Genomic DNA, 16,078 nt, shown 5'->3' with positions numbered 1-16,078 from the left:
TTCCTGCTGATAATAGAAGCATAAATGGCAGCAGTCATCAGGAGTGTGTTTGCTCAGCTTAAGTCAAGTTATCTTCTGCGACCCTATACAGGAGGTGGATCTAAATATAGACATGCACACCATCCTTACATCAAGTCTTCAACAACATAATGTGTTCTATGAGAAGCACCCTTTAAAGACAGTTCAAATACTATGGATGGTTCAGAAGTGCAGACTGTTTTTTTTTTCTTTATTGCAGTTATTTTTTTCCTCTCCACCTGGACTTTTCTCTGTTTTGTATATTTTTAATTATTCGTATTTGTAAAACATAATTCGTATTAGTGCTGAATTTTATTTGTATATACATATTTTGAATGCTATTCTGTTTTTTGTTTGAATTAACATACCTATAACAGTTCTATTGTAAATAACACTGGTGCTGTTACTACTACTGCTGCTTCCTTTACAAATATAATTACAATGATTACTAGAGGCTATTGGAATTATAATCCCCCAAATTTCCAATCATATATTTCCATACTGGCTGGAAAATTTGGGAATTATAGTCCCAACAGTTGTGGAAAGTTTTAGGATGGAAAGGATACAGAAGAAGTTAGGAAAGAGAGAATTTAGAAAGCACAATGAATGCCAACCTAATTTCTTGTTATGTATTCTCTTCATAGTAATCCATTTTTGAGGCACACTTAAAGCCTGGGGTAAATAGGAAGGATATTTAATGTAGGACACTTTATTTTATTAAATCTTTACTTATTTATAAGATTTACAATCATTGTAATTAAGCCAATTGAATATTTCTTCACAAAGCAATTTCTTTGAAACTGATATACAATGAAACATCAAGGAAAGAATATGAATATTACTGGAGAAAACCAGAAACATATAACAACATCTCTCCAAAATATCTAAGGAGTCTTAATTTGTCCTCAATCCTTTTCTGTTGTTATGTCAGTATTTTATATCATCTATTTGATTTTACTTTGGTGTTGTACTATTTTTTTTCAAAATTTTCTAGTTATTGACTAAATTAACAGTCTTTTGATTTTGATTTGCTGTTGGAGTATTTTCCTTATGTTCTAAAAAATGGTTTTCAACTTCTCCAGAGTCTTGGTACCTAACAAACTTATTCAGAATCTGTAAGTAGAGCCAGGAGGGCAACTGTTGCATGTACCACCTCACCATAGATTCATCTTGTTCACTAGTTTGTTTGCTTTAGGACCATAACAATTGGAAGAAAATCATGCAGTCATGTCAACTAAATTTCTTCACTGGAAACAAGAGGCCTCAAACTGGCCTTTCTAAATCACACAGGATTGAGTCACATACATACACACATCTCTTGACACTAACAATCTGTGCATATGAATGGACCAACATCAGTCAAGTACTATAGAGAGAAACCTCCTATTTCATCTCATCAGCAATGTATTTTGAAATAGAGTCAGTTCACTTACAGTGCTGCAAGTGATAAAGAATTGGAAAAACAAGTGATTTATATTGTACATTCACATTTACAATTAAAACCATCTTCAAAAACAAAACAAAACAGAAAATGAGAACTCAAAACATAACACTGAATTTCTGCTGAAAGAACATGGAGAGACTTGTTTATCTAACTCATGTTATAAAGAAAACTTTTTTAAGCGCTGCCTTGACATCATTATTTCTCAGAGAATAGACTATGGGATTCAAAACTGGTGTAACCAATGTGTATAGGGCAGCAACTGCTTTATCTCTTTGAAAGTTATAGCTGGAGGCTGGACGTATATAAGTATAAATGACTGTAGAGTAATACAATGTCACAACAATAAGGTGGGATGAACACGTGGAGAATGCCTTTTTCTTTCCTTCAGAAGTCTTGATTTTAAAGATTGTCCTAACAATGAAGCAGTAAGATAAGCATGTTAGCAAAAAGTTTCCCATAGCTAGGAAGATGTCTGCTGTGAAGACCCAGACTTCATTTATTCTTACTGGGCTGCAGGAGAGAGCCAGAAGTGGAGGGATCTCACAGAAGAAGTGATTGATACCATTGGGACCACAGAAGGTGAGCCTCATAATTAGACCAGTATGAACCCATGAGTTACTAATAGCTATAAGAATCACCACTGTAGATAGAGCCATGCATACCTTCTTGCTCATCATGATGGTATAATGCAGAGGATGGCATATGGCCACATATCGATCATAAGCCATGATGGTGAAGAGGACCATCTCAGCTCCCAAACACCAGGTGAAGGAATAGAGTTGAACTATACAGCCAGAGTAGGAGATACCCTTGCTGAAGGTTGCTATGTTTCCTAGCATCTTGGGAATAATGGCAGAGGTGCAGATTATGTCTACCACAGCCAAGTGGAAGAGGAAGAAATACATTGGCCTGTGAAGTTTAGGATAGGCAATGATGGCAGCAATGATGGCTAGATTTCCAATCAGGGCAACAATATAAACAGAAAGGAATAGAATGAAGAGTACCAACTGCAGCTTAGGTTTCTCAGAGAGACCTATCATCACGAAGGTGGACACACAGCTTTTGTTCCTCATTCCAGTTTTGTCACATGATCTGTTGATCCAAAAGAATGTCTGTGACAATTTCCTTAAAATAACAGTCTCATTTAATTAATTCATTAATCGATTAAATCACAGTGCACTATACTAAGGTTTTAACAAAAAAAATACTTATAATCCTCTCTTCTTATGTATCTTTATTTCTCCCAATTTAAAGCTAAATCTAATTCTAGGAAGCCTACATGATGGTGTTTCAGATTTCAGTTATACTAAAAGTACTATTGATAAGTATAATGGTTACTGTAATATTTTTACTATGTTCAAAACTTATAGTATCTTTTACATACTCATAATATATGTTAGTAATTCACTGCAAGAGCCAAAATAAAATCAGTGTTGGAATTACCCATCTTTATCAGCATCCATCAATTTCAGATACTAATGCTGAGAACAAGTATATGACAATAAGATTCTGCTGAAGGCATACTTACTCATACATAGAGCTTAATGTGATAGCAATTAATCATAATAGATTTAGTTCCATATATTTCACTTGGTCTTTTTAAAATAATACTAAATGTATATCTAACTGCTGGAGCAGGTATATGCAATGTGCTATTTCTGGGGTGTTTTGGACTTCAGCAACCAAAGTTTCTGGCCATTTGTCTCATCTGCTGACAGACTTATGAGACAAATAGTCCAAAACATTTGGGTGGTTCTAGGTTATCTTCCCTGGCAAAGAATATTCTCATCATCACATAACTACTTCTTTACTTGTTCATTTTCATTACATTATAATTGCTATTTGCTTATTTTAATTAAATTGATCCAATTGAAAAATAAAGAAGACTTCCAGAGAGTTCCCCTGTTTTGTTTACCCTCCAATTATTGTCTCCTCTATATTTTTCCCCAATCTGTTCTGGAACAAAATGGGATTGGGATGTGGGGGTGGAGACCAGAAAAGTGCACTGGAAGAGGGAATCAGTAAAATTAGAAGGACTACCTACTATGTACAAGTGCCTTATATATGGATTACATAACTTTTAGAGCAAAGAAAAATATATTTATTCATTCATCCATCCATCCATCCATCCATCTGTCTCTGTCTCTGTCACTTTGGGCAGAGAGTGACTGCCCAAAGTCACCCAACTGGCTTTTCCAGTAATAGAGGACTAGAACATCATTCTCCTCACTCAGGGTCCAGCACCTTTAACCACTGCAAGAAACTGGCTCATCATCTAAACCAGTGTTTTTGAACCTTGGCAACTTTAAGATGTGTGGACTTCAACTCCCAGAATTCCCCAGCCAGCCTTTCATGTATAACTTTCTTGTATCTAGAAATCTTGAATAACTGTCCCTATAGGGTTTTTTTAAAAAAATCATATTTTATCTTGAAAGCATTCTGCTATGCCTTTCAAGAAAGGCTCAAACAACCTTGGATTTAGATTTATCTGTAACTTTCTTTTAAACCTAGCTATGAAAGACATGACAATGTTTTGTTGTTAATGTTTTGTTTTAAATAATCTTTTTTTTTTTTTTTTTGGTTGGGGGAAAAAGGGACAAAGTTATGATAGAGTTCTCAAATGATTGTTCATTCTTCCCTGCCTTATTTTTAAAATTTATTTAAAATAAAACTGCATTAAATGTTTAGGAAGTAAAACTCCTACCACATGCTTTCAAAACTGGCCAAATAAAATATGTAGTGTCACTTCCAAGGATTTGTGTTTTTGTCTATATATAAAATACAGTGGTCCATTGTATATCGAAGTATAGGGTTGGAAGGAACCTTGATCCCTGCTCAGGCCAGGAATCCTCACATCAACTCAAACAAATAGCTGTTTGGGTTGATGTTTTGCTTGAAAATCTCTAATGTTGGAGCATCCATAATTCCAGTATGCAGGCTGCTCTATGGCTTAATAGCTTTCATGTTCAGGGGGGGAAAAAAGTGACCCTGAGTGCGTATGCTAATATTAGAAGTAGCATTGATTTTTTTCCCCAATACATCAACAGAGGACAGAGCAAAATACATTAAAAATAGGTAAAATATGGTAAAATGATCTCAAAGGCCTTTTGAAAGATTATGTAGTATCGGATTCGGGTTTCCCTCTGAATTCAGACACAGAAATATTAGTTTTCTATCCATACTGGACAGATTATGTATAGAGGTCAGAAGTTAATTTCTCTCATGTGTACATACAGTCGTGTGAAAAAGAAAGTACACCTTGGAGTATGGACTAGTTTATTTCCTGGAGGATGGACTGGTTTGATCTTCTTGCAGTCCAAGGCACTCTAAGAATTTTCCTCCAACACCACAGTTCAAAAGCATCGATCTTCCTTCTCAGCCTTCCTTATGGTCCAGCTCTCGCAGCCATATGTTACTACTGGGAATACCATTGCTTTGAGTATGTGGACCTTTGTTGCCAGTGTGACGTCTCTGCTCTTAACTATTTTATCGAGATTGGTCATTGCCCTCTTCCCAAGAATTAAATGTCTTCTTTAAAATGTCTTATCTATTATTTTATAGATAAGAGTTGTATGGGAAAGAGGTTATTTGTTACATTTTAAATTTATCTGATTAAGGTAAAATAGTTATGTTATTTCTGGTAACATTTATTGGACTTTTACTGATTGTATTTGAGTGATGAGATTAGGGGGATTTGTTTAAAATAGAAAATGATATATAAATGTAAAAAGAAGGAATTCAAGCGAGTTTATTAGATTAAGTTTTAAATAGATATGTGGTTAAAAATGGGTAATCCTTAATGGAGTTTTCCTGATTAGGACAGATGATGAGGGTTTAAAGATGTATTTACAGAGAATGAGGTGAGATATGGGGTGAAGAGACGGCTTGCTGTACTGCAAGAGATGGTGATAAGTTGTTAAAATTGTTGATACTTGCTGAGACAGGGGGACTGACTTCCTTTTTTTTAAACCCTTTTTTCTACACTTTTTATCTTTTTATCTTTTTTTCCTTTTTATCTTTTATAGTTTGTATTCGTTTTATCTGCATAATGTAATCTTTAATAACATTATTATAAAAAAATCATGTTGGGATATGGGCGGAAGGGGATATGAAAATATTAATATAGTTCAGAACACCTTGGGCCTCTCTCTCTCATGTACTGGGGACAAGATTTTATTTATTTCTATCCCACCTCAATCTTGATGGACTCAGGGTGGATAACAACAAAATAAAATGTTCAATATTATAAAAAATGACAAATATAACTACTTAAATAAGATGCTAAAAACTAAAAGGGGCCAAAAGCAGGTTCAGACAGAATGACTTTAAACAGTTAATGAAAAATAAGCAGTGTGGGGGCCATTTTTGCCATAAATGGACAAATGAATTGTATATTCTATCAGTCATCACTAAGATTTTAAAAAAACAAGCACATACATTAAAAATTCCCTAAGCCTTTACAAATTCCTGCAATCGAAGAACAGATCCTAGAATTAATGGAATTGGTGAAGATGGCAAAACTGACAGCACTGTTAAGAGAAAATACTGTGACTGGATTTATTTCTACTTGGAAACCACTTTTGAACTATTTGCTTGTAACTGAAAAAAATGAAGTTTTGATTCTGGGTTTTGACAATTAAATTGTTATATTTCTATAGAAATAATGTTAGTTAAGTTTTGATTAGGAGTAAGAGACTGAGCTATTAAAATATGCATTTATATCTGTGTTGGAGAAGGTGGGAAGTCACTCTTTTTATCTCTTCTTGCTATCCTTGCACTTTTCAGTATTTTTTTTCTTTATTCAAGCTTTTCTGTAATTTGCATTTTAACTGTATTTTGAAACCTTAATATACTTTAGAGAAAAAAAAAATCCCTATGCCCTTGACAAATGGAACATTTAGTATTATAAAGGAATGAATGTTTTAGAAGATTTCTTTAGAAGATAACTGAAAGTAAACACCGTTCATTGTGGTACATTTTCTATTGATTTTTAAAGGAGACAGTTAGGGGTTCTCTCCTGAAAATCATCACATAAGGTTGCAACAGTCAGCTATATCCCTTAAAGGATTTTCTGGAAAAAACAGCACATACACACAGACACACACACAGAGACACACAAATACACAGAGTGGAAAACAGAAACATGCATGGGAAAAGTTGAGGTCTGAATCCTTCCCATACAGAGATCATAATGAGATTTTATGGGGAAAGATGCAATACCAGATGTTATACAATAAAGCCTCATCTGATGCATAATCATTTTGGAAACAATTTAATTTACCTAAACAGCATCAAACATTTATAATAGCTCAGGGGAATGCTGATTAACATGACATCAGGCATATCTTCTCATATTCTATCTCCATCTGTTTATCAATATGAGAGAGGATGCCATACAAGTCTCACCTCATACAAAAAAACAATATACTACATGGATTTAAAGGAAATATACTTACAGGTAGTCAAAGTATTTCTTTTCCATATCTGCATTCTTTTCTTTAGGAAAAAAAAATCTGTATTAAGTAATTGAGATGAGAGTTTTGTTAGTATTTCAGTTTATTATGCTATAGCAGACTGTGTAATAAAGATATTATAATATAATGATGTATAATTGTCTTTATACTGTTAAAGACAAATCTAATCTCCACATACGAGGACAAGTCCCCTGTCCTTTAGCAGTTTACAGTGGATCAAAAATATAAAATTGGTACAATACAGATCCCAGTATTCATACTGTGAAAAATAATGGATGGAAAGTATCATGATATGTAGAATGGTATATAGGTAGCATTTGAGAGAACAATTTCTCAAGTGTATTGCAGCAGTGACTTCACTGAGAATCCTGAAGGAACCATTTCAATTTGGGCTAAATGGTGTCAGAGGTATTCCCACACCTTAACTTTTTCTTTCCTTGAATTAATCATAAACATTACTTTGATTACTTAGGTTCTCCTTTGCACTTGTTAGGATAACAATGATACATAGCAAGTAATCCAAAGTATGTTAGCAGGCCTAGTAATAGGGAACTCACTGTTTTCTCCAATCAGAACAGATCAAAAGAATACAATTCTTGGCTTGGCACTACAATGCCATTTATTTATGTCTACATACATACATGTTGTTGTTGTTCTTTGAGCAAGCTTAATTAAATCAGATTATTCCTAGTGACAATCTGCTGAACCTTCCTGGCTGAACATGAATCTTTAAATCTGCCATTGAATCCTATATTTAATTTGACACAGCTGCCTTATACAGCCTAAGAAATCAAGTTATAGTAAAGCCGTCTTCCCTAACCATGTCTACTTCAGATGTGTTGGGATTACAAATTTCAGAGAGGAATGTAAAAAGAGTGTATTTGGGCATAACATTCTTCCTGGATCTATAGTGGCATGAATTGTAGCTGTCTGTTAATAAGTATGATGGGATCTAAAATTAATTAAGAATAAAAATACTAAAATAAATCAAAATAAAATTTGTTTAAGAAATTCTAAGCCTAAGTAATGGTGTGGTGTATTATGCAGATGGTAGCACAAAACTGGGCAACTTGGGATATTTTTGAGTCCTTGTCCAAAAGAAGTAGCATTAAATAGAAATCACACTCCCTGCCTGGAAATGTGTTCAAGATTGGAGATATAAGGGTCTGTCTAGAATCCTTATATAGGGAACAGTATAATCTCATATGGCTTACAGTTTCTATTGAGTCATCACCATATGGTATGGCATGCAGAGAGTATAGTACTTCTGTTAAAGAAGGTTTAGGTACCAGGTAAATATCCCTGTATCCCCATGTTTTCTCAGGCACGCTAAGAAAAAAATGGTAATGCTGTTTAAGTTTGTGCTGCTGTTCCTATTCATGCCTTATGCTTATTTCTGATGATTATTGTGCCCTTTTAAAGATAATAAATCACAGTGTATCTAGCTATTTATTTCATTTTATATGCTACAATTTTAACTAATTTATAAACTGACCAAAGAACTATGACAGAGAGTTTAAAGATATACATAATATATATTAAAACTCATTTTTTATCCATTTCTTCAATTTTTTTGTTCTATACTGTCATCCAAGCCTACCCTCAATATCCTAGGGATTCTAATAGTGAGACTGAATCATCATCACCAACACCCAACTTAGTATGATGGGGGTACAAGCATATAGGTTGCCTTGAATGGTATCTTTTAGAGTTCCTGGCTTGCATAAAATAGCACAAACTTGCTTGGAGTAAAATCTGGCTTTGGTTGCATTTGTGGATCCTGGACCTAATGTGCCAAAGAGACTGGTATTCTGTCCTTACTATTACCAAGTAGTGCTGTATACGGTTTCTAGCAACAAGCTAACTCCATAAATAAGGCACTTAGATTTCAGGAAAGCCCGGAAGACTCTCCTTTTTAAGTGGGTCTATGCTGGTGATGACGAATATTACTTGTAAAATACATACCACCTTGGACATCTTTATTTTCATTTTGTCCAGCTGTGAAATTTTCTAGCATCTTTGGAACAGTGACCGATGAGTATCAAAGGTCGACAAAAACAAGGTGACTGAAAAAAGCAGAAGAGAGTATGTGAAGAATAGGCTGAATCTTGATTGCCAATGTGTTTAAACAGCTTCCTGTTAATGTTATGGTGTATATACTGTAAGTAGAGAAATAAACAAGAGAAACTTCTTCACTTGTGGGAACCAATGGATTAGATAGATGTAGATATAGAAGATGGACAATGTGACAAGAATATGATATGTTGATATTTACAAATATCAAGGGTGCTATCTTGACCAGGGCTCCTTCAGCACATCAGAGATGTATCCATTATAAAAAACAGGGAACCGAAGGATATGGACTTTTTTTTCCCCTAGACTTTGGCTTTTATTTATTTTATGTTATTTATTATTCACCTTTCTATGCACATTTGGGCACAGATTGGTGGAACCATCTTGACAGAAACAAATTGTTCCCATTCATACCTTTAAACCCACTTGAGCCAAACAAAAGAAAACAAAGAAAGGGCAAAATCAAGCCAACAAAATATGAAATTTTGTCACCAAATTTCACTGACACAATCTCAGGATGCATGATGGGTTTCAGATGGGGCACTGGGGCCTCCAGTGACCTGTGGGTTCCTCAACCTGAATGAAAAACACTAAGATGGTGGAGAGAGGTTTGTTCTGTTCTCATGTTTAGAGATATTTTGTTTCAATTTGTCTGAAAGTGATTATTGATGGTGTTATATGTTTGTATACTGGTTTTTAACTTTTTTTTAAAAAAATGGATTATACTCTAGTTATTGCTTAACTTCTCATGATATTTTCTTCTGCTTCAGGAACCCACTGTGCATGTTGTCTAGTGTCTATTCCTCCATTTAGTATAAACTATGGCACCCATTCTTCAGGAACTCCATTGTCAGGGTAGCCTTACTTCGAATAAGACACGGACTCACTTAGAGGGTCTAAGGATTTCTGGGTTTATTGAAGCAGAATACATATGGAGAAAAAGACGGGAATGCGGGTGTGGTAGCAGGGTACCCTGTTTATACCCTGGTGGCGGACCTTGTCCTCCTCCACCCCCCATTGTTCCCCAAGCCAGGTCCGGATGGGTGATTTGAATTGGTATGGGTCTGACGATGGGTGATTCGGGTGATCTCCGATGGGTTCCTTTGTCTCTTTGCCTTCGTCCGGTGCAGTTGCGTCCCCCGGGGTAATGTGTGGGAGTTCCCCTGATCTGTTAATGGTTTCCATGTCCTGTCCGAGGTGCACTTCTATTGTCCTGGTGATTGTTTTAGGAGTTTGGGTGCTTAAGGGATGATGTCTGTGTTTAAAGGATAATGGTTATCCCTTTCTCTTTCCTGATGGGCATTTTCCCCATTGTGATGCACTTATGCCTTGCAACGGGGGACATGACATCCATTTGGTTTCCACTTTATCTTTAGAAGATCACTTCTGTTTAGAAGACACTGCACACAAAGGCCTTTTGTTCACCCCTTTTATGTTGGGGGGGTCTTTTACTTAGAAAACCACTAGTTACAGTATAAAAGTGTTTTTTCCCCCTTACCCAGGTGACCAACTAATACAATTCTTTCCAACCAACCTATATGTCTATCACTATTACTACTCTATGTTTCTTCTAACTAATACAAGTAGTTATCTAAGCTATTCTATCACTATACTATTTCTATTACTAACAATTCTACTACTCTCTTTAGAACCCAGTTCTCCTTTAAGTGGACAAAGTCTCACTTGCTCCTTTTCTACCTTTGCTGCAAGCCTTGACTGCTGCTTTCACCCTCACTTCCCTCTGCCTTCTGCTTCTCCTACACTACACCCCACCCATTCCAAACCCAGGTCTTTTAACCATCTGCCAGCCCTCCTTATGCTCAGTTGTGTTAGGCTTAAAGGGGAAGGAAAGCACTTAAAGGGTGCCTACAATTTTATGACAGTCTGTCCTGCTACAACAACTTCGATGATACACTGTGGTACATATTGCACCTTCACTGCAAAACTAAATAGGACAAAACCCCAGGCATAATTGGCTGTACATACAAATGTGAGTGAGGATCCTGTTCTGAGTGATTTCATGTACAGAACTCTATACTTTCAAACAAAGGACCACAAAGAAAAAATATTAAGCATTTATGAGTATTTCCCAGTATTTATTTTCTTTGTAAGTAGTATTAAATTCACTTACAGAGAAATAAATACAGTCATTATACATGTACAGTAAAAAAATCAGAGTACAATTTAGACATTACAAAATGCAAAAAAATGAAGAAAAAAACTGTTCCATATATGCATAATGTGTTGGCTTCTGTTAGCTTGTTTTCTTAACATTTTTCTTTTCTCAGAATGATGCTTTAGAATAAAACTCAGTACTGAAGCCTACTGAGCAGCCGGATTCTCCCTGTAAGTGCTCTCACTCCTTCCTTAAAATCCTTGTTTCTCAGTGAATATATGACTGGATTAGCCAGAGGAGTTACCACTGAATATAGGAGAGCAACTATCTTATCTTGTTCTGGAGAGTAGGCTGAAGAGGGTCTGATATATGCATAGATGACTGAGGAATAGAAAATGCTGACCACAGTAAAATGTGAGGAACAGGTGGAGAATGCTTTCTTCTTCCCTTCAGTGGAACGGATTCTGCAGATAGCTCTTATTATCAAAAAATACGATGTCAGAGTGAACCCACAACAACCAACTCCTAATACCCAATCTGAGATAGATAAGACCAACACACTTAGACTTGAATCTGAGCATGAGAGGTGCATTAGTGGGGGAAGGTCACAGAAGAAATGATTGATGACATTGGAGTTACAAAAAGACAGCTGGCTCAAAAGACCAGAATGAGTTGAAGTATTAATCATTCCCACAACCCACACTCCAATAGCTATGCAAGCACACACTTGCTTCCTCATGATCATGGGATACTGGAAAGGATGGCAGATAGCAGCGTAGCGATCAAAAGCCATAAAGGAGAGATGCAGAAGTTCTGTCCCTACAGCCCATATAAACATGTAGGCCTGAGTAAGGCAACCATGAAAGGAGATGGTCTTTCTTCCAGTCCAAAGACTCTGGAGTAATTTAGGTATTGTAATTGAAATAGAGAATACATTCACTAAGGACAAATTGACAATGAAGAAGTACATGGGTGTGTGGAGTTTCCTGAAAGTGCAAACAGTAAGAATAAGGATGAAATTGGCACTTAGGGCTGTAACATAGATGAGTACAAATATCCAGAACAGAAATATCTGCATGTACGTTGTTGCTGATAGACCAATCAGGATGAACTCCATTATGGCTGTCTGGTTCTTTATTTCAATACTGTTGATGCTGGTATCCTAGAGAGATACATAAGTTTACATTAAATATGAATGCAGTTGCTTAGTTTAGTAATTTCTCTACCTCTACTGCCCGCCCTCCCTTCCTTCCTCCCTTCCTCCCTTCCTTCCTCCCTTCCTCCCTTCCTCCCTTCCTTCCTTCCTTCCTTCCACCAGAAAACCAACATCTAATGATTTTATGTCCTTCTATTTAACAGGCAATAGAGAGACTAGTAAAAATATGGAATATCAGTCATTCTCTTTCCAGTGTACAGGGAACCCTAAGCCATAGTAAAATGAACTCAAATTCATTGTTTTGGAAGATCTGTAATCTGAAGGATTATCTTGGATTATTCAAGTCAGACAATGTAAAATATATGTGATTTATGGTTCAACTACTATATTGAATACATACATACACATACATACATAGACACACATATACTTATACATATACATATGTAACAATTATAACCACTATACAATGAGATACAAGAGAGAGAGAGAGAGAGAGAATATTTTTTTGACGCTGTATGAAGAACTAGACTGTTCTGGAGTAACCCAGAACTCAATTATTCAAGAGAGTAGAGAGAGTGGCAATGCAATTAGTTTTCCAAAAGTCTGTTCAGAAAACTTCCCTTCAGAAGAAATGATAAAAGGGTCTTTGAAAGTACCTAATTATTGCTTATCATAGCATTTGAACAAATAAGTGGAAATAGGAGGAGGAGGTAGTTGCTCTGTCAACTGTGAAATGTGGGTTGAATCTGTCTCCAAGGCAATTACATCTGTCTTGTACCTTGCCCAGACCCCATAACAAGAAATGATGAAAACTTGGTTGGATATTTCAGCCATAATTTTATTTTTTTATATTATTTTAAATTCATAAAATAGACAACCATTTACATTTCTTTGAGTTTTATTTTCCACTGGAGAAAATTCTCATGTCAGGAAAGATTCTTTGGATCTAATCAATACAAAGTTATTTCCAATGACGGTAGTAATCCCTCCTTCCCCTCCCCCTCCCCCTCCCCCTCCCCCTCCCCCTCCCCCTCCCCCTCCTCCTCCTCCTCCTCCTTCTTTCCTCTCTTTATCATGAGCTTTAAAAGACAAATCTCTACCCACATACATGCTATAGTTAGTTCTGAATAAACTCACATACTGTACTGCAGTAAGTATTACTACGTTTTTACAGAGCTTGAAAGGATGTTGTTTCTACTGCTGCTTTGAATCTGCAGGAAAGTAAAGTGGCCCCTTACTTCCCAAAGCAAGAGAAGTACTGTAGCTGTACCCATTTTGCTTTTCTGCTTTCACTTCAGAGGCCATCTCCATAGTTTTCAACTGCTGAAAGAGGAACATGTATTGAAACATTTTCAAAATTTGGAAATTGGTGATTGAGTTCTCAAGATGACATTACTGTGAAAAGGAATATCACTGGCAAACTCCCAGTAGGGACCTTGGTGCTCTCTGAGCTTGGTTGTTTGCTTGCAGATGTGTCATTACTCAACTAGGTAATATCATTACTATGCACCAAAGTCTACACAGTTCAACCCTGAGCTACTATTGTCTTCTACTAAAACTCCCAGTACTAATTGCAGTGGATCGAGAACAAATTTATCATAGTAAAAGTAAGCAACTATAATATGTGGGACTTTGCTTAGCTATAAAATTAATGGTTCCCAACATACGACACTAACTGCAAAGAGTATAATTTCAGTAGGCTACCCCTAGTTCCAAATCTATATGTAAATGAAATAATTCTGTCCACAAACATTTAGTAGATACCTTCAAATTATTTGATGCTTCAGATAAATATATGAAAGTAGTAGCTAGTGTGAAGATAAATGGTAATACTTGCCATCATTGCTATTGTTGCTTACTTTTCTTGAATTTTCCCTCTTCTTGAAGTTTAGAGTTTCAGCTTTGGCATCTGGGAAGGATCAGATTCTATTCCTTTCAACCAGCATAATGTCTACTAACAACTGGTTTGGTTCTGTTATAAACAGGCTTTGAGAACCAAGGGAATGACTACTGGGAGTGCTTTTTGCATGAAGTAATGATGCCTCTGGGAAAGTGACCTTTGGGACATCATTATAATTATATAATTCATGCAATAAGTTAGTTTTTAGAATAATTATTCTTCATTCATTTGATAGGTTAAATTATGAATACTGTATATCTTAGGCTCTACACCATCATCATCATCGTCATCATCATCATCATCATCATCATCATATGAATGTTATAATAATAATAATAATAATAATAATAATAATAATAATAATAATAATAATAATAAATTGAAGTTTTATGCCACCCAATTCTCAACATTTCTGGGTGGCTCACAACAAAGAAATTGCAATACATTCAATAAAACATTGAAAAAATGATAAAAGATGGCAAGTGTGATATAGCAAGATGTTTCACTCTCCATCACCAAAGGCCTGGGTGAAGAGCCAGGACTTCACAGCTCTTCTAAATAACAGCAGAGTAGGGGCCATCTGGATCTTGGGGGTACCTTGTTCCAGAAGGCAGGTGCTACTACAGAGAAGGCACACTTCCAGTCCTGAAAAATGACATTTTTTTAACTGAAGGAACCTTGAATGTGCCAACCCTGCAGGATCAAACTGGCCAGGCAGATGTTATGGGAGGCAGGTGGTCCCTCATGTAAACAGACTCCATGCTGTATCGAGCTTTATAGGTAACAACCAGCACCTTGAATCACACACAGAAGAAAACTGGCAACCAGTACACCTTGTGAAGGAGAGCCATTACATGGGCATACTGAGGCATTACTGCTCACACTGCCACATTCTGGACCAGCTGAAGTTTCTGGATGCTCTCCAAAGGCATCCCCATGTAGAGAACATTGCAGTAGTCAAGCTGGGAGGTGACTAGGGCATGAGAAACTGTCTGAATGACCCCACAATCTAAGAAAGGGCACCAGTGGTAGTGCACCAAATGAAATTGTGCAAAGGCTTTCCTACCACAGATGATACCTGCTCTTCATGCAGGAGCTGTGAGTCTAGGAATTCACCCAGATTGTGTAGGGTTGAAAAGGAAAGTGCTATCCCATCCAAGGTCAAAGATGGAATATCCCCAGATCTGGGTGGTTCAAACACCCATAGTCACTTGGTCTTCGTATGATTGAGTCCTAGATGGTTCCTCCACATCCAAACCTGCACATCTTCTAGGCACTGGGACAGAACCTTGAGAGCCTCAATTGACTGGCCTGGGGTTGAAAGATAAAATTGGGTATCATCAGAAAATTTCAGGGTGACTTGATAGGACATCAGGGGAAAAAAAATCTAATGGTAAGAGTTACTCATTAATAAAACAACTGCCTTGGGATGCTTGGTACTCTCCTTGGCTGAAGGTGCTTAAACAGATGCTTACCTGAATCAGGAAGGCTTGGCAATGGTCACTAACGTCCTTATAGCTATGCATCTTGACTACTGCAATCCTTTCAATATTGGATTGCCTTGAAGACAAATCTAAGCTACAACTGGTTAAGAATAGAGTGACCAGACGGTTAGCAGGCTGGGCCCTTTATTGCAGAATAACAGCTATTTTACAGATATTGCACTACTTCCCAGTAAGCTTCAGGGACCAATTCAAAGTGTTGGTTACATATAAAGTCCTATGAGATACAATGCAATGTTACATTAGTACTTTGCTTACCCAGAATGGTCCTACCCAGCCTATAAAAGAATACCTATGAAGTCTATTGGGTAGTTTAATTTCCAGTAATGCCCTCGCAGAATAATACTCTAAAGAATTTGGGGGGTTCAAAAGAGTGGTTTCCAATTGATTTG

The 16,078-nt window shown here is 36.4% G+C and overlaps 2 protein-coding genes across 2 annotated transcripts; both read right to left on the bottom strand.

Annotated features, from left to right (window-relative positions):
* Positions 1-1,614: 1,614 nt before the first annotated feature.
* Positions 1,615-2,535, bottom strand: LOC134497301 (olfactory receptor 13G1-like). Its single transcript, XM_063302970.1, has one exon. The coding sequence runs from the start codon at positions 2,533-2,535 to the stop codon at positions 1,615-1,617; it is 921 nt and encodes a 306-aa protein (XP_063159040.1).
* Positions 2,536-11,318: 8,783 nt separating this feature from the next.
* Positions 11,319-15,710, bottom strand: LOC134496524 (olfactory receptor 13G1-like). The gene is made up of 2 exons (XM_063302249.1): positions 15,660-15,710; positions 11,319-12,287 (listed from the first exon to the last, which is right to left on the bottom strand). The coding sequence occupies exons 1-2, from the start codon at positions 15,708-15,710 to the stop codon at positions 11,319-11,321; spliced, it is 1,020 nt and encodes a 339-aa protein (XP_063158319.1).
* Positions 15,711-16,078: the final 368 nt, after the last annotated feature.

Source organism: Candoia aspera, chromosome 4, assembly GCF_035149785.1.
Source record: "Candoia aspera isolate rCanAsp1 chromosome 4, rCanAsp1.hap2, whole genome shotgun sequence".
NCBI lineage: Eukaryota > Metazoa > Chordata > Lepidosauria > Squamata > Boidae > Candoia > Candoia aspera.
The sequence above is the reverse complement of the archived record's forward strand: the minus strand, read 5'-3'. Positions and strand labels throughout refer to the sequence as shown.

Coding starts and splice junctions, on each gene's coding strand:
- LOC134497301 (XM_063302970.1), bottom strand. CDS start 2,535: ATGAGGAACAAAAGCTGTGTGTCCACCTTCGTGATGATAGGTCTCTCT.
- LOC134496524 (XM_063302249.1), bottom strand. CDS start 15,710: ATGCATAGCTATAAGGACGTTAGTGACCATTGCCAAGCCTTCCTGATT. Junction 12,288..15,659: donor GCCAAGCCTTCCTGATTCAG/GTAAGCATCTGT, acceptor GTATCTCTCTAG/GATACCAGCATCAACAGTAT.